This window comes from Eschrichtius robustus, chromosome 8 (assembly GCF_028021215.1).
Source record: "Eschrichtius robustus isolate mEscRob2 chromosome 8, mEscRob2.pri, whole genome shotgun sequence".
Lineage (NCBI taxonomy): Eukaryota > Metazoa > Chordata > Mammalia > Artiodactyla > Eschrichtiidae > Eschrichtius > Eschrichtius robustus.
This window is the reverse complement of record NC_090831.1, coordinates 123,320,457-123,348,438: the sequence shown is the minus strand read 5'-3', so window position 1 is coordinate 123,348,438 and position 27,982 is coordinate 123,320,457. Positions and strand designations below refer to the sequence as shown.

The 27,982-nt window shown below is 44.6% G+C and overlaps 1 protein-coding gene across 1 annotated transcript; it reads right to left on the bottom strand.

Moving 5' to 3' along the window:
* On the bottom strand, positions 1–27,967 carry ZNF398 (zinc finger protein 398). The gene is made up of 6 exons (XM_068549625.1): positions 27,715–27,967; positions 24,131–24,526; positions 17,177–17,303; positions 16,514–16,627; positions 7,278–7,391; positions 1–5,883 (listed from the first exon to the last, which is right to left on the bottom strand). Exons 1-6 carry the CDS (start codon positions 27,736–27,738, stop codon positions 4,733–4,735), a joined length of 1,926 nt encoding a protein of 641 aa, XP_068405726.1. The 5' UTR covers positions 27,739–27,967; the 3' UTR covers positions 1–4,732.
* Positions 27,968–27,982: the final 15 nt, after the last annotated feature.

Sequence of the window (27,982 nt, the reverse complement as noted above, 5' to 3'; positions counted from 1 at the left end):
TGAGGTTTTACCAAATATTTTATTTGAAATGTAACCTGGCAATTTTAAGAGCATTGCAGCGCAGTACTTTTGAGGCCTCTCTGATTTGACTGTATCTCTCTGCATTCTTCAGTGGGCGGTTGGTCTTAAGGGGTGGAATTATGTTTTGTTTTGAAGAGGCAGTTTGACCAAGCTGACAGAAGTCATTGTGTATGTGTGTATAAATAGAACTATGGCCAGAGTTACATATTTAAAAAGAAAGTGGAGCTGGGACAGAAAGGAGGAATAACACCCTAGAAAGTAACAAATTACTTCTTTTGCAAGATACAGAAACAGCACCTTCCAGGTCCTTTACGCAGGGGCCATGAGCTCTGGTCTCGGATGTGCTGATGAAGTAGAAGCCTTTCAAAGAAGCCTGATATAGGTGAAACAGAGTCTTTCCTCTCCTCGCAGTACTAGACATGCCCCACTGTGCCACCGTTGGCCCATTCCCAAGTCAGTCTACCAGGCCCACAGATCCTGGGATCTGGGACCTTCCCTCCTGACTACAGCTGACTGAACCAAGATGAGCACGTAACCCAAGGGCAGCCAGTCCAAGGGTTGGATGGAGACTTCTGTGGCCTGGTATAGAAAGAGGAGCTGGACCAGATCCCACATGTTAGAATGTGAACTAAGAAAAGTCAAGAGAATCAGAACCACCTGGTGTCATGGCACACACAAACTTTTGGGAGCCAGGAGATACAGAAAAGACAGAGTAAACGAACAGGCTAAATGGAAGCAAAAGATGGAAGGCAAAAGCTACGTCATCAAGCAATCACGTGCTTTTGCAGAGCGACCTCAGTCCTCTGCACTTTCCCCTCTCTGGTTGGGCCTGCACCTTTCCTGACGGCTGCCCCCTGACACCTCTGTGTGCCAGGCTCTGTGCTAAGCACTTTCACAGGTTGCCCCCAAACCCTGACACCTCCGAGACATAGCACCATTCTATTTTACAGATAAGGAAACTAGGCTCAGGATGGCTAAATAATATGTTATGTTACTTCTTATGATGTCAGGACTTGAATCTAGGTCTGAATCTAGTCCCTGCTTTAAGCCATTAAGCTGTACTAACCCACATGACGTGTCCTTACAAGACCCAAGCACTCCCTACTCCCATCTCCCACCAATTTGCCCTAACTTGAGGATCTTTTGATTGTAAGAGCCTGACACTTCCCAAGTCAAAGAATGTCCTCTGTGTAAAACCCTGCGAGAAGACTGCTTCCTTTGTCGAGTGAAGGGAACAGAGTCAAAGGTGTCCACCGAGCACACAGAAAGAACATATCTCTGATGATAACAGAGTCCCCGGTCTGTGAGAACCTTTTGGGGAGACTTGCTTTTCCTCATCGCTCCTCAGCAGCCCCCAGACAGCCGAGGAGGATGCTTTTTATTGTCTAAGAAGCTACAATGTGGGATGTGGCTATGGGACAGCATGCCCTGCCCCTCCTCAAGAGGAAATCTGAGCAGAAGTTTGGGTTCTCCATCCCATTCAGAAAGAACAGATAAAGGAACTCGGGCCCTCTTTTATCAACAAGACTGTTGCCGACTGAGACAGTGAACATTTGTTACTCCCTAGTAAGCCATAAGGTCTGGTCCTGGTTGAGATAGGCATGGACACCCAAATATTTAAAAATGCTCCAAAAAGAAGCCCAGCAGAGTCCCCCAACAGAAAGTCCGCAGACTATTACTAATGGTGAGGGAAGTTATGTAAAGCACTGCTGGGAAGTTATGTAAAGTAGCTAGAGCCCAGCCACGGTGTTCCAGTAACAAATATCCAGCAGAAAAGATCAGAGTCTTCTTTCACTTTCTGGACAATCAACTCCATTTATGTTCACATCTGTGGCTGAGCCAGAGGTTCATCTTACGGTGATAATGAAAAATCTAGTAAGCAAAGAGTGACTCTGGTTACAGTCAACAGCTGGATCCACTCCAAGGAGATGGTGCCTATTTATGTGATAGTACAGACTTCCCAGCCCAGCGGGCAGACTGATGAAGAGCACGTTTCTAGGTTTTCCTCTTTCCCACTGTGTCTGGTCAGGAAGACCAATCCTCAGTTACTGTTAAGTGTATGGTTTGTCTCAGGAGCCCTTGATGGACCACGTTTCTCCACACACTGGAACCTCTCTGTTGGACTTATCTTTTCCACTGGTCTATTTTACTTATCCACTTTTGAATCTTAAGCAAACAAACTCGAATTTAGAGCTGGCCTGGAGTTCTACCTGGTAGAGGACTGGTGGAGGGAAAGGAGACCAGAAAGTACAGTAGCTGAACCCCTAGTTTGTTCAAGGGCTGAGGATTGGATAACATCTACTTCCATCTTTCTGGCATGATGCTGCCCATTCCCTTTCATTCAGCTTCACGGCTCTTGCCTCACTGGTATTTGAACTCTGTTCACTTCTTGCCAAAGTGTGGGTCCCTGCTGGCTACAGTTCCTTGCAAAAGGGACTGTGGGACCTATCTGCAGCATTTTAATCCACAGGTCTCTTTCATTAATAAGCTCTGTGTCCTCAGTAAACCTTTGAGTAAAAAAGAATTTCCATGTTATCTCATCCATCATCACACCTAGTGTAGGAGTGCCTTCTCCAGCAAACCCTGGCGAATGCTCAAATCCATCTGTTCAGAAAAGGGACCTCACCACATAAAGATCTGACTCTTCTTCCTTTTCATTAGGAAGATCAGGATGCAGCCAGAGCTGGATCTCACACTCAAGTTCCTAGTGGGTCACCAGTAAAGCTGGAACCCTGGTTTTGGGATCCCCAGAACCCCCCAATTTTCCATGGTATGGGTCCAGATTCTAGCTAGAAAACTCTTAATCCCATATGCCAGGGTTCTGTTTATCATCCCTCTTGGTTTGTCCCATACCCTTGCCTTTAGACTATAAGTTATGACCGTGGAATAGGTCTCATACACATTTCTTAGGCCTCCCATGATGCTTGGTGTTAAGAATGTCACAGATGTTCTATAAATGTGATTATCCTAAAGAGCAGCATGTTCAGACAGAGCATTCCCAGGAGCAAAGCTAGCTGGGGTGACACTTTTTTCCTAGTGTAGTTACACATAACTAGGAAGGGTGAGGTTTGGGCTGAGTGATAAGGGAAAAAATGGGTCCTTCCCTTATCATTTCATCAAGAAAGTGTCTTGTCTAAATACTCGCAGACCCTGTCACAGCCATCTCAGGAAGATTCAGGGGAAACAGGAGAGTACAGGTACAAACAACTTTTCTGCCCAAGACAGGACTTCTGCATTCTCTGTCTTCTACCTCAGTCTCCAAGCAAGAGTAAAACAACAAATCAAACTGATTTCAGTCAAGTTTCAGCAAGAATGTCGCTGCTTTGATTTTGCTGTCTTATTTTGCTTTGCCTGGATAAAAGCCAGAGATAGAGACAGGATTTTGGCAGGAGAAGGAATGTACAAAAAAAATTTTTTTTTAATTCTAAAGGTTCACTTTTTTTCCTTTCACCAGCCTCATTTTGCAGATGAAAATCTGAGATCTGTAAAGGGAAACTGGCCCAACTGCAAAGCCACTTGGGAATGGGACCAGGCTCAGATGCTCCCAGGTGACTGACTGACCGACCCTGACAAAAGAACACACGGTAGCCAAGGTCCCCAGAAGCAAAGCCAGCAGGAAGAGGCTGTCCTCATCCACACCTGGTGCTTAGCTCTCAGGGGCCTACGAAGTCCCTCAATCTGCCCATCGCCGGGGGGGTGAACAGACACTCTGCTGGCTCAAGAAAGCGGCATTGTAACTATCATCTCACTACTGAGGAAGTGAAAGGTGAGAGTCCATTGGCACCTTCCAAAACTCTGTAATGCTTCTGGAAAGTGCTGTGACCTTTTCTGCTGATGATTGTCAGAATATCAGACACCGGGAATGGAAAAGCCAGCTTACTTGCTTGGAAACAATAAGGAAGAATATGACATAAGTGACTCTAAGAAACAGGGTTCAGGCACAAACTCTAGGCTGTTCTGTCACTTCTCGGGGATCTCTAGCTTTTAAAGCTGGGGCTGAGAATCCTGCTCCCAAATTTTTAACCAGGACCCCGGCAAAAGTTTCTAGCAGTTTAAATGGCAGTAAAAGCCTGAATGCTTCAAATTAAGCTAGTGAAAGAACTGTTCTCCTTAAGAAGCTTTTAAAGTCAGATTTTTTGCTCATCCAGTATTAAAATATATTAGAAGAATTAATCTAGGAGACCTAGGAAGGCAGTCTTGAGTCATCATTTCAGGAGAGACAGTACCCAAGCACGTGAGCCAACTGGAGCCACTGTCTGGGAGGAACAGGAGTGGTGCCCAGGCTTGGGCACTTTCTTCTAGCAACCATCCTACCATCAAGGAGGTGATGAAAGGCTCAGTTAAACATTCTCTGCCGCAGAATGGGCTTCAAGCCTTGGAGGCTCTTCCACGCACCTGACTCTACCTAGTGATGGATCACCAGAGGCTGAATCTTGCTTTCCAACCTCTCTGCAACGTTCTTATAACTTCTGCTTAGGTAATGTTTTTGAAAAGATGGGGAAGCTGGGCTCTCTTCTGGGTCTTCCTGGGTTTCACAATGTGCTGCTCTTGTGAAGTTCCGAAACTCAAGCACGGCTCTAGTCAAGTGCACAGGACCCCAAATTCACTGACGTGCCAGGCAGGCATTACCACCGGGTTAGCGGGGTGCAGGGGCTTCTGGGCTTGCCTCTTGCCCCGCTGCCAGCACGGCTAACCCTGAGAGGAGAGAGATTTACTGAACCCCACCTCCAGTCCCTTCCCCATACCACTGATTGGCCTCTAGACCTTCGGTGTTAACGCCCAGGCCAGCGGTTTCGAGCCCAGTTAGGAGGGGGCCCGGGGGGTCCGGCGGCTGTCCAGAGGGGTCACTATGCCCACCACAGCCGCCACCGTGGCCCGAGCGCAGGTGGTCCTTGAGCGTCTGCTTGTAGCGGAAGCTCCTGCCGCACTCGGCGCAGGGGTAGGGCCGCTCGCCCGTGTGGATGCGCTGGTGCTTCATGAGGTGGTGCTTGCGGATGAAGCTCTTGCCGCAGTGCGCGCAGCTGAAGGGCCGCTCGCCCGTGTGCAGCCGCCGGTGGTTGAGCAGGTGCTCCTTGCGCATGAAGCTCTTGCTGCAGTCAGGGCAGGGGTACGGCCGCTCGCCCGTGTGGATCATCTGGTGGCGGATCAGGGCCGAGTGGCCGTTGAAGTCGATGCCACACTGAGGGCAGGAGAAGGGCCGCTCCTGCGCGTGGCCCCGCTGGTGCAGCAGCAGGCTGATCTTCAGGCTGAAGCTCCGGCCGCACTGCGTGCAGCGGAAGGGCCGCTCGCTGGCGTGGGCTCGCCGGTGGCTGGCCAGGCGCGCCTGGTCGGCGAAGCGCTTGGGGCAGTCGGGGCAGGGGAAGGGGCGCTCGGTGCTGTTGTGGACCCGAAGGTGGTAGGTGAGTCTGGACGGGTGAGTGAAAGTCCTGGCGCAGTGTGGGCAGGTGGGTGGCGTCTCGCCGGTGGGCGGCTGGGGGCCGCTGTCGGCGTGCGGGGGGAAGTGCCTGGGGCACTGGGCGCAGGGGGCCGGGCGCTCCCCCGCGGGGCCGCACCGGTGGGTCAGCAGCATGTCTTGGCTGAGGCTCTTGCCGCAGTGGTGGCACGAGAACAGCTGCTCCCCGGCCGGAGGCGGGAGGGGGTAGCTGCCCAGCTGAGTGAAAGTCACTTGTCCCTCAGAGGCTTCGGCCAGGTCGGTGGCTGGACGTCCAAACGGCGCCATGGGCGCAGACTGCGGGCTTTTGAAGGCCACGTCCGGAAACGTATCCTTAGCTGCTGCTGCCGGTGGAGAAGAGAAGGTGACGGGCACCTCGGGGCACAGGGAGGCTCTGGCGAGGCCTTCAGCTTTGATGACAAGCTCTTCGTCTGAAAGAAAGGACTCAGAGTCACGCCTGTCAACAACAGGTGTCCCAGCAACTCTCCTGTGTCCCTGCCCAGCTCTGACAGGCTACTCTGAGCTCCTCATTGGCCCAGATAAGGAAGGCAGTGGAGGGCTGAGATAATAACCAGGGTGTCTGTAGTCCCTGAGGCCAATCGTCAGAGAATTTACTACTGAACCTCTCCAGCGCTCCCCGTTTGGACAGGAAGAACCCTGGCATCAATCTCCCCAGCATTACTTTCATTATGTTTCACCTCTGCTCACAAGCTCTGAAATGTTCTCTGTTGCCTATTGTGATTAGGCCTAAAATCATGTATTTATCTAATCCTGTTCCTTTGTATTCTGCCAGGTAAGTCCTTCACTATAGTTAGCTGTCTCTTTACTTTCCTGGAAAATAAAGTACACATTTCTGCTCATACGTCTTTGACCATTCTGCCCTCCCTTTTGTAGAATGCATCTCCTCTCTTCCCATCTTCCCAGATTATACCCAACCACATAGGACCAATTTTCTAAGGCCAATTCTAGCTTCACATCCTGGCTTGCGGGGATCTTAGTTCCCCAACCAGGGATGGAACCCAAGCCCCCTGCAGTGGAAGCACAGAGTCCTCATCACTGGACCGCCAGGGAAGTCCCTTCACCTCCTTCTTTAGGCCTTATCTAAATACCCAAACTAAAACTGATGTGATGTTCTCCGAACTTCTTATTTCTTGTATATAAGTCATCCATCCCACTCACCCTTGACATTTAATAATAGGCATGCCTAGTACTGATATGTGTGGCCCCAATATAAACTTCTTGAAGAGCAGAAACTGTCTTTTTTTTTTTTTTTTCCCCAGGGTCTAAGCACAGAGCATAGAAGATAAACAGGTTGCATTAAGTTGCATAAACGATCATGTCTCTTCTGACCTTGAGATTCTCTTCTGGTTCAGATGGCAAAATACAGATGGTGCTAAATGTCTTAGAAGACGCGTGTTTCTTCTCATGTCACTGTTCTTCCTGAGGGAGAGCTCTTCATTAACATTCCCATTTGCGCCTCTCCCAAGACCCTGCTGTCTGCACTGCTTGCCTCTCCCACCCCCTAGCTCTGTTCTGTCCCTTCTGCGTGCTCTTCACATGTCCTGTCCTTCCCCATCCTCAACCTTCTGGTCCATCTGTATGTACTTCTTTTTCTTCTAATCTGTCTTTACACTTAAGAGTATGTTTTCTCACTTAAAATGTATCTTGGTTTGATTTCCGTTTCATTTCTAACTTACCTGAACATGCTTTTTTTTTCCCTTTTCCTCATTCCTCACCCACTTCCTTGCGTCCACAACCCCACTTCCTCTGCCGTTTCTTCTCAGTGGTCCTGGCATGAGCCGGGTCTGGGCGGCTCAGTACTCACCGGCATAGGTGCTTTTGCACATGTCACTCTCCTTGGGCTCCTGTGGGGTGCCGACCTGGGTCTCTTCCTCTTGTTTAATCCAAGACAGGATATCCGATGTTGAAATGCCAGGCTCTGTTTGTGGGGGAAGAGAATGGCCTTCAGGGCTTGACTCAGAAAGTGGAAATAATCATGTTGGTTTGCTGAATATTACATTTTGCCCAAATATTTATCTCTAATTAACTATAACAACAAAATGAAACTAGCCTTTTAAAAAATGCATATAACATCTAGAGAACCAGTTCAAAATGAAACCAAATTTATGAATCTTTACATGATAGACTCACGTTGATTCACTATGTTCAGTGAGCCCATTTCAAAACAAATCAAAATTTTTATATTAGAGATGACACTCTGAAATAATCTAGATTCAATAGTACCTTTCATTTCATTAGCACACTTACTTTCAAAGTATTTTCACCTTTTTCTCACACAGCTTTTTTATGAAATAATGAAGCAGGGAATATTTTCTCCATTTAAGTAGGGGGGGCCCTCAGAGGTTAAGTAAATTGCCAGTAAGGAAGTGTTTACAGTGAAAAGCTATATTATCAAAGATTTGCTTTAAAATACGCCAAAAAAAAAAAAAAAAAAAAGATGAACCGAAAACTTTAAAAAAAATGTTAATTTGAAAACAAATACAGGGACTTCTCTGGTGGTGCAGTGGTTAAGAATCCACCTGCCAATGCAGGGGACATGGGTTTCATCCCTGGTCCGGGAAGATCCCACATGCCGCGCAGCAACTAAGCCCGTGTGCCACAACTACTGAGCCTGCGCTCTAGAGCCCATGAACCACAACTACTGAGCCCATGTGCCGCAACTACTGAAGCCCGCACACCTACAGCCCGTGCTCCACAACAAGAAAAGCCATCACGATGAGAAGCCTGCGTGCCGCAACGAAGAGTAGCCCCCGCTCGATGCAACTAGAGAAAGCCCATGCACAGCAACGAAGACCCAACACAACCAAAAATAAATAAATAAAATTGATCCTTTAAAAAAAAAAATACACTTCCAGAATTACAAAGTTAGGTTTAAGCACAGATCTGACTGCTCAGGAACATTTTTCAGGTTCCCAATTCTGGGTTCTTTCCAAGAGATCACATTACTTCTGCTTATTAATGATATAGGTTATTGTTTCCTGAACACTGGGAGTGGGGAGAATAGTATTTGCAAGTCCCTCAGGCCTTGGGGATTCTTTTGGAAAGAAAAAAAGAACAGCCTCTAAAGGCTTTGCACATAACATGCCTCATTTGGTCAGTACAGAAACAGCTGTGCTTGCTATTCCAGCCGAGGTCTATATAGCCTTTTTTGGCCTAAAAGGACAAGCTGGCACGCTGACAGGGTCCAGAGAGTAAATTCAAGCTCTCTATATTATTTATGAAAAAAGCCTTGTACGAAGGTTATGGTTTTATTCCTAGCAAATGAACAGAACTCAGTGTTTTGTTTTTTGGTTTTTTTTTAGAACTCAGTGTTTTGCTCAATGCCTTTCAAATCAGTTAGAGACCACTGAAATCTAAAGTCACACCCAAAGGAGAAATAAGAGGTTGGACAAGACTAAGGCCCAAAATACTGTCAGGTTATGCAGACAGACGGAAAAATACAGGTTTTTGCACATGTGGCAGTTTGTCTTTCCAACTTCCTACTTTGAGCTACAAGGCTGAAGTGTATTAACCATAATCCAACCTTATCTTTTTTTCTCCAAGACTTTATAAACACACACATATATAAACAGGCAGTGAGAGACTGAGTGTAAGGAAGTGGATCTTTTAAGAGACATCCAAAGGATGAACTGTCTATTCATCAAAAATATGAGACTTTTAAAATGCTTAATTGCTTCATTAGTCAATTTTCTGAATAATGAGTTAGTGCTCTAGAACCTCCAAATGTGATTCAAGTGGTTTTGACTTTTTTCTTTAGTTTATCATTATGAACTCATAGAATACTATACACTGGATGAGTTTCAATCCATTGCAGTCATTATTTTTTTTAACCACTTTTTAAATTGAAGTATTAATTTACAATGTTGTGTTCGTTTCAGGTGTACAGCAAAGTGATTCAGTTATACATATATATGTATATATTTTCAGATTGTTTTCCATTATAGTTATTACTGAATATAGTTCCCTGTGCTATACAGTAGGTCCTTGTTGTTTATCTATTTTATATATAGTAGTGTGTATATGTTAATCCCAAACTCCTAATTTATCTCCTCCTCCTCTCCCCCCACTATCCCCTTTGGTAACCTTAAGTTTGTCCGTGAGTCTATTTCCATTTTGTAAATAAGTTCAAGTCATTATTCTTTTTAACGCTCAAATTGTCCCTTTATTGGCCAGCGGGAGCCCCTTCAGGTCAGTTCTATATCTTTTCACATCATCAAACATCTAGTTTCCTTTATTTCTGGTATGACAAACTAGACCAGGTTCATCTTGTACATTTCCGGCTCCAAGCACACAATCAATAATCTCTCCGAGAAACGGAATTTAGAGACAACAATCTGGATGATCAGGACGCTAACTGCTAATAGGTGGTCACTGCTTCTAGGTCTTTCCAATGGACAAAGCATAAAATACATACCTTTTAGAAAAAGGAAAGTGTCATGAGTTTATATTAATACTTATGATTCATATTTAAGATTACAGGGTTTTAGTTAAATCCTTTGATTTTATGCTTGTATCTTTTCTCTCTTATCCTGAGAATCTTGATTCCTAATGACACTAAATAATCTTTGCTTTATCTGAATGTACATTTCAAAATAATACCAATATTATTAACAAAAATATGGACTCAATTTAAGATTTTTTTGTGGTATACAGTTTAGTTATTTCAGTATGTGTTTGATTTTTATTTTATATTTTTATGTAAAATATTTACAAAGCTCCAAAATCAAAACTATAAAATAAGGTACATTCAGAGAGGTCTAGCTTCCATCTCTAATCTCTCCCTCCCTGTATAGGCAGCCATTCTCATTGGTTTTTGTTTTAATCTTCCATTGCTTCTTGGAAAAATATAAGCAAACATATATACATCTTTGTATTTTCCCTCTTTATGAGGTATACTACACGAACTGTTCTGTACCTTCATTTTTTACTTAACAATATATTCTGGACATCTGTCTGTAGCAGTATACAGAGATCCTTCTCATTCCTTTTTGTAGCTGTACCATTGTTTATTCAAGAGTCTCCTACTGATAGGCATTTGGATTCTTTCCAATCTTTTGTTACAATATTAGTCAGCAGCCAACCATAAAAGCTATGGAGGACTAAAAGAACAAGCCAGTTCTACAGAAATGCGAGTGGCTATTGTTATTACACACTGGCTCAGTATGTCTTCACTGAACTTGGGGAACCCCAGGAAGGTAACCCTTCTTTTTGAATAATGATGCTAAAGTTCCTCTGGTCATTTAACTAACTAGATCAGTAAAACTAAGTAAATATTTATTTTATCAAATAATTGGGTCTTAGCACTGTTGTCACTGAATGCATGTAATATGGTTGTGTCTACTACATTTGGTGGGAGTGGTGGGAGTGTATAACTGAGGACCTTTTGGAAGTGAAATAAAAGGAGCAGGAGTACTGGAATACTAAGGTGGCCTCATGCAGTCACCTGCCTGGTGACAGTAGGGCAACTACTGGCCCAGTCACCACAATAGCACTCAGAGTACATCTGCACAGGCCTGAGGAATCCCAACAGTGGATACTTAAAGAGACACAAATGAAAGTAAAATCATTGGTTCCTGCAAGCAGCAGGCTTTGGAGAAAGCCAGAGAAGACAGAAAAACTGAAAATGGTGATCAGGTAAGAGGAAGTCGATAAATGCTGAGGTTTTAGGTTTGAGGGGTAGTTCAAATAGTAAGGCTGATCCCAAGAAAGTATAAAATTTTAATATCTACACTGGTTGAATGTTATTTTAACTATGAGGAAATCTTATTGTATGTGTGTGTGTGCGTATGTTTTAAACAGGTAAGGCCCCAGGCTGTCTGAAAAGGAGCTGGAACCTTGAGGTTCTGGGATGTATACAAAGGTATTATGAACTAAGTGAATTAAAACAAGTGCTGAGGGACTTCCCTGGTGGCGCAGTGGTTAAGAATCCACCTGCCAATGCAGGGAACACGGGTTCGAGCCCTGGTCCGGGAAGATCCCACATGCCACGGAGCAACTAAGCCTGTGCGCCACAACTACTGAGCCTGCGCTCTAGAGCCCGCGAGCCACAACTACTGAAGCCCACGCGCCACAACTACTGAAGCCCACGCGCCACAACTACTGAAGCCCGTACGTCTAGAGTCCATGCTCCACAACAAGAGAAGCCACCGCAATGAGAAGCCTGCTCACTGCAATGAACAGTAGCCCCCACTCACTGCAACTAGAGAAAAGCCCACGCGCAGCAACAAAGACTCAATGCAGCCAATAAATAAACAAATAAATAAAATTAAAAGAACAAAAAAAAACTGGTGCTGAGATTTGCAGCAACATGTATGCAACCAGAAATTATCATGCTAAGTAGAATAAGTCAGAAAGAGAAAGATAAATACCATATGATATCACTTATATGGGGAATCTAAAATATGGCACAAATGAACCTACCTAGAAAACAGAAACAGACTCAGACATAGAGAACAGACCTGTGGTTGACGAGGGGGGGGTGGGGAGGAGGGAGGGGGGAGGGGGGAGGAGGGAGGGGAGGGGAGGGAGAGGGGAAGGGGAGGGGGAGGGCAAGGGGAGGGGAAGAGGGAGGGGTGGGGGGAGGGGGAGAGTGGGAGTTTGGGGTTGGTAGATGCAAACTATTACATTTAGAATGGATAAACAACAAGGTCCTACTGTATAGCACAGGGAACTATATTCAATATCCTATGATAAACCTAATGGAAAAGAATATATAAAAAGAATGTCTGTATGTGTATAACTGAGTCACTTTGCTGTGCAGCAGAGACTGGCACAACATTGTAAATCAACTATACTTCAGTTAAAACAAAAACTGGTGCTGAGATTTGAATTCTTAAGCAGACAATAAAAATACTTGACACATGAAACTACCATTGGTAAAGATATAAAAACTTTTTTTGCACCTTTTGTGAAATAGGTATGGAACTGTAACATAGCAGGTGAATATATTGAGTATTTGTGTAATAAGTTAAAACCTCTAAGGTTTATTTCCAGGATAATTCTTGTTTGCAAATAGGCTAAAATAAAATAAAAGGATTATCATATTTGGATGTGCCTTAGTCGCTGATTTTGTTTAGGAAAAGGTGGCCTTGCTGGATTGGAGTGAACAGTGATAAAGGAGATAAGGGTGATGCACCCAAAACAATGATGATCAAAGAAGTCTCCTCAGGACTACAAGGTCTGAGAATGAATTTATTTTACTTATGGGTCATTCTAGAATCTTGGCTCTAGTCCATGGCTTCCAAACTAGAAGAAGGGCTAGATAATGGGCTTTTGGTAATTATTCCATCTGAACTTCTTAGTTAAGGCTTTTCTCCAAAGAATTCTAAAATATTGGAGTTCAACATTAAAACTATCAGCAACCAAATAATGGCCACACACACACAGAGCTGGTCTGTATTTTGGCCCTAGTAATAGAGTTAAAGAAGAATTTCAGAAATCTCAGGTTTATATTTTTCTGTATTCTCCCATTCACTACTATTTTGTACTCATTGTAAGCAGTTTTATCTAAGATACTAGACATCAATGACTGTTCCCTAGGAGGAATAATAATTTCTCTTTTCCTTCATCAGATTCAGATGATGGTGATGGAGACAGAGCATAAAATTAATTCTAAGATATCTGGACATAAAAAGGAGGGGGTGCCACATGGCACTATTGCTATCCCCAAATCTAGTCTACCTATGCATATTTTTATTTAATTACAATGCACAGTTCTTCCTAAAGCTCTAAAATGGAATACAATAATAAATTATGGGTGTTATTTTATAAGAAATATGGATAAATCCAAACATAATTTTAGAAAATTGTTTCTAAAAGTACATCAAAATTTTAATGTAAACACACTGGTCTAATAAAAATTACAAGGTGTATTAAAATTAAACAAAGATGGGAAATTCCCTGGGGGTCCAGTGGTTAGGACTCCAAGCTTCCACTGCTGGGGGCCCAGGATCAATCCCTGGTCAGGGAACTGAGATCCTGCATGCCCCACAGCACAGCCAAAAAAACAAAAAAAATTAAACAAACATGATGATGTTAAAGAAAAGAGAAGCTGCTTGCTCAAAAATGAAAAGTTTTGATTCCTTTTTTTATAATAACAAGATGTTAAAAATGATATAAATGGTTAAAGTGAAGAATAATCTACAAAAAAAATACTTTATTAGTTCTGTCACTAAAGTGGCCCAGCATTAGTATCTACCTGGCATCCGTGTGGACAGTCTGTTATGCACCTTGATGACCAGACAGTTAATACTATTCTCCACCGAAAGGAAACAGGACTTTTTTAATGTTTTAGGAGAAGGAAAATCTAAAATAGGCTCCTGTTAACACAGCAGGCCTGAGACTGCCTATCCTTAGAAGGCCTGCTTGCAAGGTTGGTGCTTGGCTGGCAAACAGCCCTCTATGCTGATATCAAACTTTCCTATATGTTGAGTGCCTCACTGGGCCTAAGCTGTTTGTACAAACAGTGTGGTTTATGTTGAACATCCACTTTCCTTCTGGGAGTCTGGAATCTTGGTACATGCCAGACAGAGGGTGCCTACGTGACCAGCCTTGGGTGCTGAGTCCCCAGAGAGCTTCTCTGGGAGACAACACACTGCACATGTTGTCACAACTCATCGCTGGAGGAATTAAGTGTGTCCTATGAGACTCTACTGAAAGGGGACTCTGGAAGCTGGCCCCTGGTTCCCTCCAGACTTTGCCCTGAGTGCCTTTAACCTTTGCTGATTTTGCTTTGTGTCCTTTCACTGTAATAAACCTCAGCCCTGAGCGTGACTATATGCCGGGTCCTGTGTGTCCTCCCAGCAAATTACTGGGCCTAGGAGAAGTCTTGGAAACCCCAACACAGCCTGGAACATATTTTTTTAAGAAAACGAGTACTGAGGCAGTACTAGAAGGACACAGGAGACACAGGCGATAGTTTAAAAGTCCTCTCACTTGTTGACAATTTGAGCAACCAAAAGAAAACAATTGAATTAAATGAATAAAAAGGCATTAAAATATAATTAAACCTAAAAGGAGGAAAATATTAAGGGTTCTAAAGGTTAGAAACATATGAATTTTTTAAAGGCTATATATTGATCAGTCCAAATTATATGACTTCTATCCTCAAGTTCTGGTAAATATCTAGGTTGGTAATCACCAATGCAAGCTGAAACTCTAAAGAATAAAACCAGAGTACTAAATAAATGCAATGCTTACACTGTTAATTCTAAATAAAAATGTATTAAAGTATAAAGGGTAACTACCCACAAATAGAGTCTTTTCTTTTTAAGATTTTTTTTGTTGATGTGGACCACTTTTAAAGTCTTTATTGAAATTGTTACAATATTGCTTCTGTTTTATGTTTTGGTTTTTTGGCCCTGAGGCATGTGGGATCTCAGCTCCTCAACCAGGGATCTAACCCACACCCCTGCACTGGAAGGCAAAGTCTCAACCACTGGACCTCCAGGGAAGTCCCCCACAAATAGAGTCTTAAAAACCAAGGTAAAAATAAATTGACAAGATGGAAGCTAAATCAAACTTTCATATATAATCTCAAAACCAAATTATTTATACCTTTTCCATTCATCCCTAAACAATAAAATGATACACTCATTTTTTCTCACTGAGGACTATGTCATGTAACTAACAAAGGTGACCAAGGAGCCATTTCCAATAATGAATTTTTCTGCAATCAAATAACCCATCTTTATTTGTGATATGATTTTAGACTCATTATTTATATCCATGATATAGAGATAAATAAAATTCAACCTGTTACACTGCCTAAATACAATCACCTACACATTCTTAAAAATAGTGGGTAGCAGATATATACGTTCCTCAAAACTCAGAGAATGGGACTTTCCTGGTGGCACAGTGGTTAAAAATCTGCCTGCCAATGCAGGGGACACGGGTTCGAGCCCTGGTCCGGGAAGATCCCACATGCCGCGAAGCAACTAAGCCCGTGTGCCACAACTACTGAGCCTGCGCTCTAGAGCCCTTGAGCCACAACTACTGAACCCCACGTACCTAGAGCCCGTGCTCCACAACAAGAGAAGCCACCGCAATGAGAAGCCCGCGCACCATGATGTAGAGTAGCCCCCACTCGCCGCAACTAGAGGAAGCCCGCACACAGCAACGAAGACCCAACGCAGCCATAAATAAATAAATAAAATTAAAAAGAAAAATTTACATCAAAAGAAAAAATATAAACAGATATTGAACTCTAGGTAAATGATATTCATGCTGAACTAATTAGGGGGAAATGTATTGATATCTGTACTGATTTTGAAATACATGAAAAATAAGATGTATTGATGCAGGGATAGAGGGATGCAGGGATGGATATATATGTAATAGGGAAGTACAGTAAAATGTTAGTGATAGAATCTAGGTGATAGGTATCTAGGTGTTCACTGTAAAATTATTTCAACTGTTCTGATTGTTTGAAAATTTTCATAATAAAATGTTAGAAAAAATAACAGTGTATGGGGCGGGGGTGGGTTGTCAGAGAAGTTCATCTCATAGAGATGTCTGGAGGATGAATTTTCTGTGAGCTTTCTATCTATCAAAGAACAAAAATTGCCTGAGATTTTTCTGATAACAGAGGTGGGACTTGAGAGAAATAATACTGGACTTTGACTAGCAGTCTTTCCCACACAATATCAAGGAGCTGCCAACCAAAAAAACCAGGGAGAGTTAACTAATAATAGCTGGCTCCCAAACTGGGCAAAATCCACTTTGCCCAGGTGGATGCCATCAGGGTCTGCCAGTTAAGTGCGTCCCCGAGGGACCAGGCAGACTCCCAGCCCCTTAGCACTTCTGAACAGCTGGGCACACGTTCCCTCAATAGCCCTTAGGTGTGTGGTACGGATGAGCGAAGGCCCTGGACAAGGTTATCTCTAAGCTCTATTTAAATGCCTGATGACCCATTCGCAGTCTACTTGCTTTAGGACTAAGAGGCTCTAGAAGCCCCAAGCCCTGCTTACCTTAGTTCTGAGCCATCATCTCTGACCAGGAAAGGGAGACAAGGAGTGGATACTCTCTTCTCTCACTCACCTTCACTGGGATCTGTGGGAATCGCACTTCCCTCTGGCCCTGCCTGGTCCTCTGTATTATGGTCCCCTTCTGGCTGAATCTGAGATAAGACATCAGGTTGATTCATGGCATAATCTAGGAGAGGAAAATGGGAAAGAGGGTATGACAAAGTGATAAATGAGGATGACAACTAATGGCCATAAAAGCTGAACTGAAGGCTGTGAGGTCCACAGGCCCAGGGAATTTCTTTTAGAGTCTAGATCACCTCCCCCCATCCATTCACCTCCAACTATGGACGGTTATCTATTAGGAAACAGGTAAGAGGAGAGGTGAGGTGTGGGAAAGGCACATGTGCTACTTGGGCACGGCCTGCTACTTCCATGGAGTAAGAGTGAGTGTGCCTCGAGGAGGAGAGGCAAGGCCCTTTCAAAGTGAAGGATACCATGGAAACCACTGCAGCTGGCACACCCATAACCCATAACCTTGAACTTCATTCTCTGTCCCATGATTTGGCAGAAGGAGAGATCATGATTTCCTATTTAGCAAGGGTGAACTGGAAATCTTTCGCTTGGAACCAGAAGTGTGAGGACAGAGTGAAAATGAGGACGCTGGAGGAAAAGGGACCATTCTGAGACTTCTTGGAGCTGCTGTCACCTCATTCAAAAGGTGCCAACTTAGCCTCACCCATGGAAATGAGAGACTCGTAGTTGCCCTTCATGATATTCTTGTAAAGTTCCTTTTGCCATTCTTCTAATTTTTCCCACTCTGGAGTGGAAAAGTAGATGGAGATGTCATCAAATGTCACAGGCACCTGAAATCACAACACTGGGGTTAGTTTCTCTCACTGCAATTTAACCATTCAATAAATCTCTACTAAATGCCTACTAGTTACAAAAAACCTATGTGAGATGCTGAAAGGATACAGGCAATATTTAAGACACAGATTTAACCTCCAAGAGTTGACAGTGTTTTCACTGTGATAAACTTTAGGGCTATGAGTTCTAGGAGAGTGTAAACAGTCACTCATAGAGGTAGGTACAAATGCAAAGCAGGATTTAATTCACAGAACTCTACATATTGTGAATATCCATCAAGTACAAGGCTTATCCTAAGCACCAAGATTATAAATGTATCGTTTCTGCCTAAAAGGAGCATATGACTATATTCACATTAATGACATGGACAAGAAATTTTGGAAACAGAGCTATAATGGGGTTGGGATGAGTCTAGAAAAGATGGAACTTTGGCCAGTCCTAAAAGACAGGTAGGTTATAAACAGGCCTAATGTGAATGGGAAAAACATTTAAGCATGGGACATTGGAGAGTGCATTCAGAGAACAATTATGGATTCTGCCTTGTTGGAGTCAAGGTTTCATGAAGGAAATGGTCATATACAGAACAGAATCCTCCCACCTTCCAGCACAATTCTGTCTAAAGCTAGGAGCTTATCCACAGGCAAATGGATATGTTTCTCTGGAAAGAAATATAAGAGTTGCCTGGGGAATTAAGGCACCAAGTATGGGCACTATCCCCTAGTGTAAAGCTCTTCTCCTTCTGCCATCATCATAATGGCTAGCTCTTCCTTTTCCTGCCTGAGGGCTTTCAACAGTTTTATTCTTAAATATGAGCTTATTTCTAAGTATCAGTGACCATTTAGAGAAATCCTGCCACATGATCAAGAAAGACTAAAATAAAAGGAGGGAAAAAAATAACTGTGGAAAAAATAGAAATACCTAGGCAACCGAATTTTTTTACAAACCTTAATTAGTAATCCCATAAAGATTCGAGAGATATTAAACCCATAAAATAAAAACAGGATGCTACGGGAAAAGAAATATCCAAGAGCAAGAAAGACTCTGGGTAACTAATATATATACATATACTTTTTTCCCCAAATTAAAAAATTCAGTAAAAAGATACTCATCTTCATAAACTTAACATAGCCTTTAAAATACAAAGGTCTATACAATTCTATGAGGCAATTAATTTCTCTCTAATTGCTTCATTTGTGTCATCTTTTTTTCCCCAACCATAAATTTTGTTCCTTAGGAGCTAGAACCATAAATTACTCATTTTACATCCTGCTCAGCATCTAAAACCAACTGAGGCAAATGTAGATGCTCAATAGTTAATTTTTTATCTAATCTCACTACAGAAAAGATTTGTGATAGCTTACAACAGAAACACATGTGATAAAATAATGACAAAAATAAAGGATTGAGAAGGGCTTCTGGTTCAAGATTGTGAACTAAACACACATGTACTTCCCTTTCCACCCAGAGTTCCATTGAAATGACAGTAAATAAGATCAGGAGGGATTAAATAACAGTACCAAGAATGAGAAGGAGAGGCCGTCAGTAGATCAGAATTTCTGATGAGTTTCTCACTGAGACCTAGAGGATGCGCCTGTGCTGGGGCCTAAGGTACGAGGAAGCTGCATCTCTGACAACACACAGGAAAGGACTGCAGTGACGAATCCAGAGAATTCCAAGCTCAAAGCTGGCAGAGATGCTGAGTAGGGGTTACTGGTTATAAACTGCAGTCTGGAGGTCTATCTTTGGAATAGCGGGACCCCCCTGCCTTGTCCTCATCAGCCCCGGTAAAGCAGCATTTACCCCAAAGCTGAAACCCAGACCTCAACTCTAAAGAAATTAAAAAACCCACCTGGAGGGCTTCTGTGGTGGCACAGTGGTTAGGAATCCGCCTGCCAATGCAGGGAATACGGGTTCGAGCCCTGGTCCGGGAAGATCCCGCATGCCGCAGAGCAACTAAGCCCGTGCGCCACAACTACTGAGCCTGCGCTCTAGAGCCCACGAGCCACAACTACTGAGCCCTAGAGCCACAACTACTGAAGCCCGCACGCCTAGAACCCATGCTCCACAACAAGAGAAGCCACCGCAATGAGAAGCCTGCACACCGCAACGAAGAGTTGCCCCCGCTCGCCACAACTAGAGAAAGCCCCGCACGCAGCAATGAAGACCCAACGCAGCCAAAAATAAATAAATATTTTTAAAAACCAAAAAAACCTGCCTGGAGACAGCACCCGGTCCCAGTGCGGTGCTGACAACTTAGAGTACCACCTTACTCCTGGCCTCTGGGTGGCCCCCGCACTGCCTGTTTGCTCCTTGCACAGCACCTTAAAGTGAAGCCCACCTATATCGGGCACCTATGGAGAGAGCCTCTCCTGCAAAGGAAAGATCCTTTGGTTAAACAGACTTACATGGTGGCAGAGAAAATACACCAGCTTCCTCAAATTAACCTCTTAATTAACCTACAAACAACCAAGGATTATTCGATATTGAAAAAGTAAAACTAACAGCATCAAGATGAACACACACTACAAACAATCCCAGAGAATTAAAAAAAAAAAAAAAGCTCTAATACATATTCTCAGAGACACTCAAGTAGATACTGCATCCATTAAAAAAAAAATTCAGGCTGCTTTAAAAAAGGAGAAAATAAATATTCTGGAAAATTAAATATATACTTGTTAAAATAAAAGAAAGGCTGGAAGGAAACGTCACAGAACTCTAGTTTAAAAGGTGAAAAATATGAAGGAAAAGTTAAAGACACAAAGACAATAATCCATCATCTGTCAAACAGTAATTCCAGAAAGAGAACAGAAAAAAACGTGAAAGGGGGAAATGAAAAATTATAAAAATAGAATCACAGAAGAAAATTTTCCAGAGTGGAAAACATATCAGTCTTCTGACTGAAAGGTCACACCGAGTGCCCAACAAAAATTTTAAAAGACCTACACCCAGACACATCCTCAACAAATTTTAGAAAAACAAAGTACAAATAGAAGATAAAATCTTCCAGAGAGGAAAAAAAAAAAAAAGATTTCTTACAAACAAACGAGAATTGATTTGTTATTAAACTTTTCATCAATGGCATTTGATGTTATGAGACAAAGGACCAATGCCTTTAAAATTGTGAGAGAAATGGAATATTATTCAGCCTTAAAAAGGAAATTCTGACACCTGCTCCAACATGGATGAACCTGGGAGAGGTCATGCTCAGTGAAATAAGCCAGTCATACGGGGACAGATGTCATACTGTATGACCCTACCTAGATGAGGACCTAGAGCAGACAGATTCACAGAGACAGAAAGCAGAAGTGGGGTTGCCAGCGGCTGGGGGAGGGGGGAATGGGGGGGTTATACAGGTGCAGCATTAAAGTTTTGCAAAATGAAGAAGTTCTGAAGATGGTTGGTGGTGATAGTTGCATAACAATGTGAATGTACTTAATGCCACTGAACTGTACACTTAAAATGGTTAAAATGGTAAATTTTTTTCTTTTTTCCCCTCCCCCCCAAAATGGTAAATTTTATGTCATATATGTTTTACCACAATTTAAAAAATTAAAATTAAGAAAAAAATTTTGAGGGAAAATTATTTTGAATTTGGCATTCAAAAGTAAGGGCAGAATAAGAGCATCTTCAACAAATCAAGGACACAAAATTTCTTTGTGGCCCATGTTTCAATCTAGTAAATCTTCGATGTATTTCAATTGCATGAAGAAATCTTTGAGAGAAATCACATTATTTTATATATGACTTTGGAGTTTAAGATGGACAGTTTAAATGTTATCCATTCATCCAGGTAAGACAGTAAGTAACTTTATGGCAAATACTAAGTTTAAATTACCCAAAAAAACTTCTGGAGGTGCTCCAGATACACAAGCAAAACACACTGTGGGGAAGGTTCTCTCTAAGATGCTGACTCTGACCCCTCCGGCCTCCTGCTCACCTCTGCTCCCCTCCCCTGCAAGCCTTAAAGGAGCCTCCATCGCCTCTCTTCCCGTTCACTCTTCAGCCTGCTGCACCCAGCCTGCTATCCCCACCACTGCACTAAGACAACTCTTGCAAGGTCCCCAGCGAGGCTGTGTTGCCAAGTTGTATTCACCATCCTCACCTTTCTAGCCCTCTCAGTAACACATTAACCCACACGACCACTGTCCCTTGACCCTGTGACCCACACACTCACTGGCCACCACTCCCACCCATGGCGCTTGGTCCTTGGAATCTTTCTGCTGCTTCTCCACATTCTCTCCCGAAGTAATCACCTCCGGCCTCATGACTTACAATACAATCTGTACGTCAATGATTTCCAAATATTTCTCACCTTTGAGCTTCAAAGATCACTTAACATCTCTCCTGAACGTATCCCAGCCATCTCAAACCAATGCTGCCAAAGGAGAACTAATTCCTTCCCACCCTGAAGCATCCCCACCTCTGTAAATGCCAACACCATCCACCCGGTCCTTCAAGTCAAAAGCCTAAGAGCCGGTGGTTAAGAGCATACGCTCTGGAGCCAACTGGGTCACAGTACAACTCCATTATTTATATTTACTGACTGCATGATCTTGGGCAAGTTAGGAGTCTTATGAAAGTAATTAAGGCACTTACAACAGTAAGTGCTCAGTAAATTATCACAGTTAATTTCCAGCTATTGTTCTTAATTCCTCCTTCCCTAATTCCCATTAGTAAGTCCTACCATCAATTTTACCATCAAAACAGCCTGAATCTGTCCACTTGTCTCTATCTCCACTGCTGCCACCCTTACTCAAGCCACTCTCGGCCCTCCTACTATTACAGCTGCTTTACTGTTTTCTCCCTGCTTCTGTTCGTACCCCCATGACCCATTTGGCCCAGAGAGGCCAAAGAGACTCTTTCAAAATACAGACCAGATATAACTCCTCCGCTAAAAAATCCCCCAATCTTCCCATTACACCCAAGATAAAGTCCACATTCCTTACCTCAGTCTCCAATGCCCTGTGTCCGTGGTTCACAACCGTAGCTGCATATTAGAATTATCTATGGAGTTTTTTTTTTTTAACATCTTTATTGGAGTATAATTGCTTTACAATGATGTGTTAGTTTCTGCTTTATAACAAAGTGAATCAGTTATACATATACATATGTTCCCATATCTCTTCCCTCTTGCATCTCCCTCCCTCCCACCCTTGCTATCCCACCCCTCTAGGTGGTCGCAAAGCACCGAGCTGATCTCCCTGTGCTATGCGGTTGCTTCCCACTAGCTATCTATTTTACGTTTGGTAGTGGATATATGTCCATGCCACTCTCTCACTTTGTCACAGCTTACCCTTCCCCCTCCCCATATCCTCAAGTCCATTCTCTAGTAGGTCTGTGTCTTTATTCCCGTCTTACCACTATGTTCTTCATGACCTTTTTTTTTTTTCCTTAGATACCATATATATGTGTTAGCATATTGTATTTGTTTTTCTCTTTCTGACTTACTTCACTCTGTATGACAGACTCTAACTCCATCCACCTCACTACAAATAACTCAATTTCGTTTCTTTTTATGGCTGAGTAATATTCCATTGTATATATGTGCCACATCTTTATCCATTCATCCGATGATGGACACTTAGGTTGCTTCCATGTCCTGGCTGTTGTAAATAGAGCTGCAATGAACATTTTGGTACATGACTCTTTTTGAACTATGGAGTTTTAAGATTAATGATTAGGCCCCATCCTGAACCTGTTAAGTCCGAACCTCTAGATGTGATGCCCATCAAAATTTTAAAAGCCCCCCAGGTGATTCCTGTACAGCTAGGGCTGAAAAACACTGCCCTAAATGAGCTGCCCCCCTGCTTCTCTAGCTCCACTTATTCACTGTACACCAGCCAACTGGTCTTTTTCCTTCCCCTCAGTGTTTCAAGTTTGTTTGTGCCTTTGGGACATTGCACCAGGTATTCTTTACACCTGGAAAGCTCTTCCTCAGATCTTCTCCCAGTAGGTTCCTTCCTGTCATTTAGTCTCAGCCTAAAAATTAGCTACTTTATGAGACCTTCTGTGACATCCAATCTAAAAAATAAATCACCAGATAGCACTTTTATTTTTATCAAAGTACTTAAATGGATTTATTTTGTTTGTTTATTTTATCTTTCCCCCTAAAATTTAAGCTCCAGGGGAGCTTACAAGAATTGTTCACTGCTGTGCCTTCAGGAAGTAGATATCAAGCAAATAGTAAGTGTTCAAGAAATATTTGTTGAATAAACGAATAAATAAACGGGCATGTTTGGAAACTAGCTGCCTCAAGGCTGTCTTCCATAGCTCAAGAATGATGTTTATTTCCTGTTGTTTTAGGGACTATTCCCTTCAGAAGGGCCGGGCCCTAGCATTGTGGCGCACTCTGGAAAGGATGCTGCAGGACAGGACCCATGTGGACCCTAGACCCACAGACAGCCCCAAACCTTATATTAACCACTTAACTCCACATCCCTTCCTCTGTCCTCTTTTTTTCTTTTTACCAGAATTTCCAACAAATTCAAATTGACTGATTTAAATAATATTTACTTTTGTTTCCAACCAAGACTGTAGCAGACAGGTTAATAAAGAAAAAAGTGACTTGGGGATAATGGGCAGGAGACAGCAAAAGAGAAAAAAATCCATCTGCCGGATAGCCAACTTTGGATTGGGAAGAGTTTTCCAATCTGAAGTTTGACACTTCACATGATCACTAAATTGAACATGGAATGCTTCCAAAATAGACAAAACACAACACAACTTCTTGGTTCCTTCAGCCAAACTGATTGACCAAGACTACCCCTTGCTAATAGTCTAAGGTCTAGTGGTAGCACTCTGCACGCAGAAGTGGAGGTATTACCTTTGGGATATCTCCTTTAATACCGGGGGGCAGCCGCAGGATCCAGAAGTTCCTGTTCCTCAGCAGATTCTCCAAGTTCTCCAGACGCCTCTGCAGCAGCCCGTACTCCTGCAGCAGGGTCCCCAGCACCGCCCACTTGCCCTCCAGCTGGTTCCCAAGATCAGCCACTGTCTTTTCGCAGCTGGCCAGCTTCTTCTCGGCCGTCCCTGTCCGTCCTTCCAGGTGCAGGAGTCGCCGGCTGTGGACCTCCACCTTTCTCTCGATAGCCTGCACGGCCGCCACTACTGTCCACAAGGAGATGGCTGCAGTCTGCAGGTGTGCTTCATTTGCTGCTGGGGGTGTGGGAAGAGGAAGCGCCTGCAGGGATGTAAGGCATTCGGAGTCCCATTCAGAAGTCTGTGTGCAGTGGAGAGAGGAGACGAGACACTGAGTGTTAGAAGGAGCCCTAATCCGAACTAAAATGAGATAAGTGCTGCTTAAGTGGCCAGCGGAGATTAATCTAAATATAGTTTTAGTAGTGCCTGCATAAGCCTCATCTTTATGGAGCTCATTGACATAAAAAGCCAAGAGAATTGCTTTGGTGGTTGAAGGATGGAGTAGGTAAGACAGTGAACAGGTGAAACTGGATCAAGAAGCAGCCTGGCACAGAGCCAATCACCCAGAGGCCAGGTTACTGCTGCATCCTCTGTCTCTGGAAAAGCTCTAAGTGCATCAGGATCTTTCCAGGTTTCAGTGAGCTCAGTGCCCTTCTGATAAACCCCTTATGTATTGACTTAGGCTCTGGCCCCATCCATCACCCTGCTGACAAGCCACAACCATATCATTCAGTAGTAGTTGAATAAGCTGAGAATGTTGAGTGTGGAGAAAGCATGACAGCTATTTTCAAATATTTGAGGGTTATAAACAGAAGGCAGGACAGACTTGTTTACTCCTATACTGTGTTACCCCAGAGGGCAGAACTAGAACCAACATGAAATTTTCAGGAACGTAAACTCTGGCCTATATAAATACGTTCTGAACTAGATCTTTCCAAGAACATAACAGGCTGCCCCCTCACTGAACATACCTTGGAACAAAGAGTGTATAGAAAATGAAACTCCTACAACAAATGGGAGGTTGGATGAGGATGACCTCTGCAAAGCCTTCTGACTCTACGAGTTCAACAACCGGCTCTTTGGCCACAACCTCCGGTCTCTGCAGCTCTCCCACTACCTTTTTCTCCTTTCACCTGCTCTGCAATCCCACTGAACCCTTGACCGTTCCATTTGCTCCCGGTTTACCGGCCTGCTCCGGGCTTTGCTTTCTTCCTTGGCTGATCATTTCAGCTAACTTCAACCCCCTCACTCGTCTGCCTTTCGGCCTCACCTGCTCGGCTAACCTCCAGCTTTGAGTCAGTTCAGTTGTTCTCATTCTCTGTTCCTGGAAGCAGGCTGGTAAGCCCTACGAAATGAAGTCACACAACCAGGTAAACTGGTGTCACCACACACCCGTGGTCTCTAAGCTCAGCAGGGACTCAGCACTGCCCTGTGCCCCCATGCTCCTCTTCCCATGCCACAGAGTGACCACTACAAGCCCCTGGCCCTGTCCAGCTTTTAGTACAGCGCTTCTCAAACTAATGGGCGTCAGCGTCATCTGGAGGTCCTGCTAAAATGCAAGACTCTCATTCAGTAGGTCTGGGAGGAAAACCGGGAGTTTGCACTGAAAACAAGGTGATGCTGCTGTTGCTGCTTCAGGGGGCGTAGGCTGGGCAGGAAGACCCCTGTCCGCTGGGGGCCCCTCACTCTCAGGCGATGACGCGGCCTCCTACTTTGAGAAGAGGGTTCGAACTATTAGACCTCAACTCTCTCAACGTTCTCCTCTTTCTCTTCGTTTTCTTCACACTCCTTCCCACTTCAAACGCATCAGTAGCTTAGTCCATGCTTTCTTCTTTCCTTCCCTCAGGAAAAAGGTTCATCCTGTTTAAAACTAATCTCTCCACTTTATGCTCTGAATGCCACCTCCTTCCACAGTTTTAGGTACACGGATCTTTTCTCTTGTTTATGGTCAATGTTTCAATCTCTCCTGGGTCTTCTCCATGGGACAGACCTGCACTGTTCAATATGGTAGCCACATGTGGCTACTGAACACTTGAGATGCATTTATTTCCATTGAGATGCGCCGTGAGTAAAAAATACACACCAGAGTTTGAAGACTGAGTATGCGGAGAAAATGTAGAACTTCATCGATAATTTCTTAATACTAATTACACATTGAAATATTTTGTAAGCCTTGGCTTAAACAGAACATATCATTAAAGTACATTTCAGCTATTTCTCTTTACTTCTAAAATGTGACTACTGGGAATTCCCTAACATCCAGTGGTTAGGACTCCGCGCTTTCACTGCCAAGGGCTCAGCAGGCCACTGGGCAAAAGTAAGTAAGTAAATAAAATAAAATAAAATAAAATAAAACGTGACTGCTAGAAAATTTAAGGTTATATATGTGGCTTCTATTATGTTTCTATTGGACAGGGCTGGCATATAGACACATGATCATCTCTACCATATTGAAAACAAGATCCAAAAGGGAAAAATAGGTCTGAGGGCACAGATGACAGTCCCTCTGCTCGATCCCCCACCCCAATGCTGCTGCTTCTTCCTTTTTCCTCCTCTTCCCCGCCCCCCCTCACTTTCGGGTCACAACTCTGTCGGCCGGTCTGGCTCCTGATCCACTACAATGACTCTCCTTGGCGTGAGCAGAGGCTTCTTAGCTGGCAAATCCAAGGCATCGTTTCCGGTCCTGTTTACTTGACTAGTCCCTGCTGGTTCTGCACGGCTCTTGTGTGCAGCGACTGTCTCGGTCAGCTCTGCAGGCTTAGCAACTGCCGGAGCGGGCTTGGCACGCGGCAGGCCTGCAGTAAACATCCGCGTAATGAATAAAACACGCAGAAGGTAATCCCGCCCTCGGAACCTGCACCAGTCGTTCACTCTGCAATCCCGACGGAGGGCCTCCTGCGTGTCCGGCATCGTCACGGGCTGGGCACTGGGGATCCCTGTCCTCCGGCGCTCCTTCAACACACCTAAGTGTTGCCGTCACCACGGCATCTGTGGCTGCGCGAGGCTCACGGAGGCGGCAGCGAGGGTGACTGTGGGGTCGGCTCCCAGGGCTGGAGAATGGCTGATGAAAACCCCAAACCAAGCCAACCCCACTGCCCCGCGTCCGGCAGGCAGGAGCGGGGCTGGCACCAGGCGAGGATCGCTTCACTCATTCCTCTTTCATTGGTGTAAGAGGCTCTCTCCGCTGGAAACCTCCAAACGGGATGGGCGAGCCGGGGCCTCACACCCAGGCGCAGGGACCCAACGATGGGGGAGGGCGAGCTGTCCCAGACCCGCTCTCGGCGTCGGGGTCCCCCCCAGGCCCCTCCCCTGCCGGCGGGACCCCGGGGGGTGTCTGTGCTCGGCCGTCCGGGCTGCGCCCCGCTCCGGGGCCCCGAGCCTGACAGGCCGGGCTCCCCGCCCTCCTCCCTTCCCTCGAGTCCGATCGCAGAGCCCGAGGCGCCCCGACCCTCCCAGGCTCACTGCGCTCGGCCCGCGGGCCGCCCTTACCGGAGCCGGGGCTGCCTCGGCCATGGTCCTGCGCTGTCCGGCCCGGGCCGGAGTCGCCGCCGCCGCCGCCGCCTCCGCGCTGCCCCACGCAGGCCGGCCCCCGGCCTCTCCGCAGGCGGCGCCTGCCCGGCCCTGCCTTCCCGACCCGGCTCTCGCACTGCCGTCGGGCCCGGCTGCTCGGGGCGCGGGGACGCGGCAGAGGCGCGGGGCGGCCGGCCGGTGGAGCTCGGGCAGCGGGCAGGCTCAGCCGCGCTCAGCCCGCAACGGC

Coding starts and splice junctions, on each gene's coding strand:
- ZNF398 (XM_068549625.1), bottom strand. CDS start 27,738: ATGGCCGAGGCAGCCCCGGCTCCG. Junction 24,527..27,714: donor CCGAGGCAGCCCCGGCTCCG/GTAAGGGCGGCC, acceptor CACTGCACACAG/ACTTCTGAATGGGACTCCGA. Junction 17,304..24,130: donor TTAAAGGAGATATCCCAAAG/GTAATACCTCCA, acceptor TTGTGATTTCAG/GTGCCTGTGACATTTGATGA.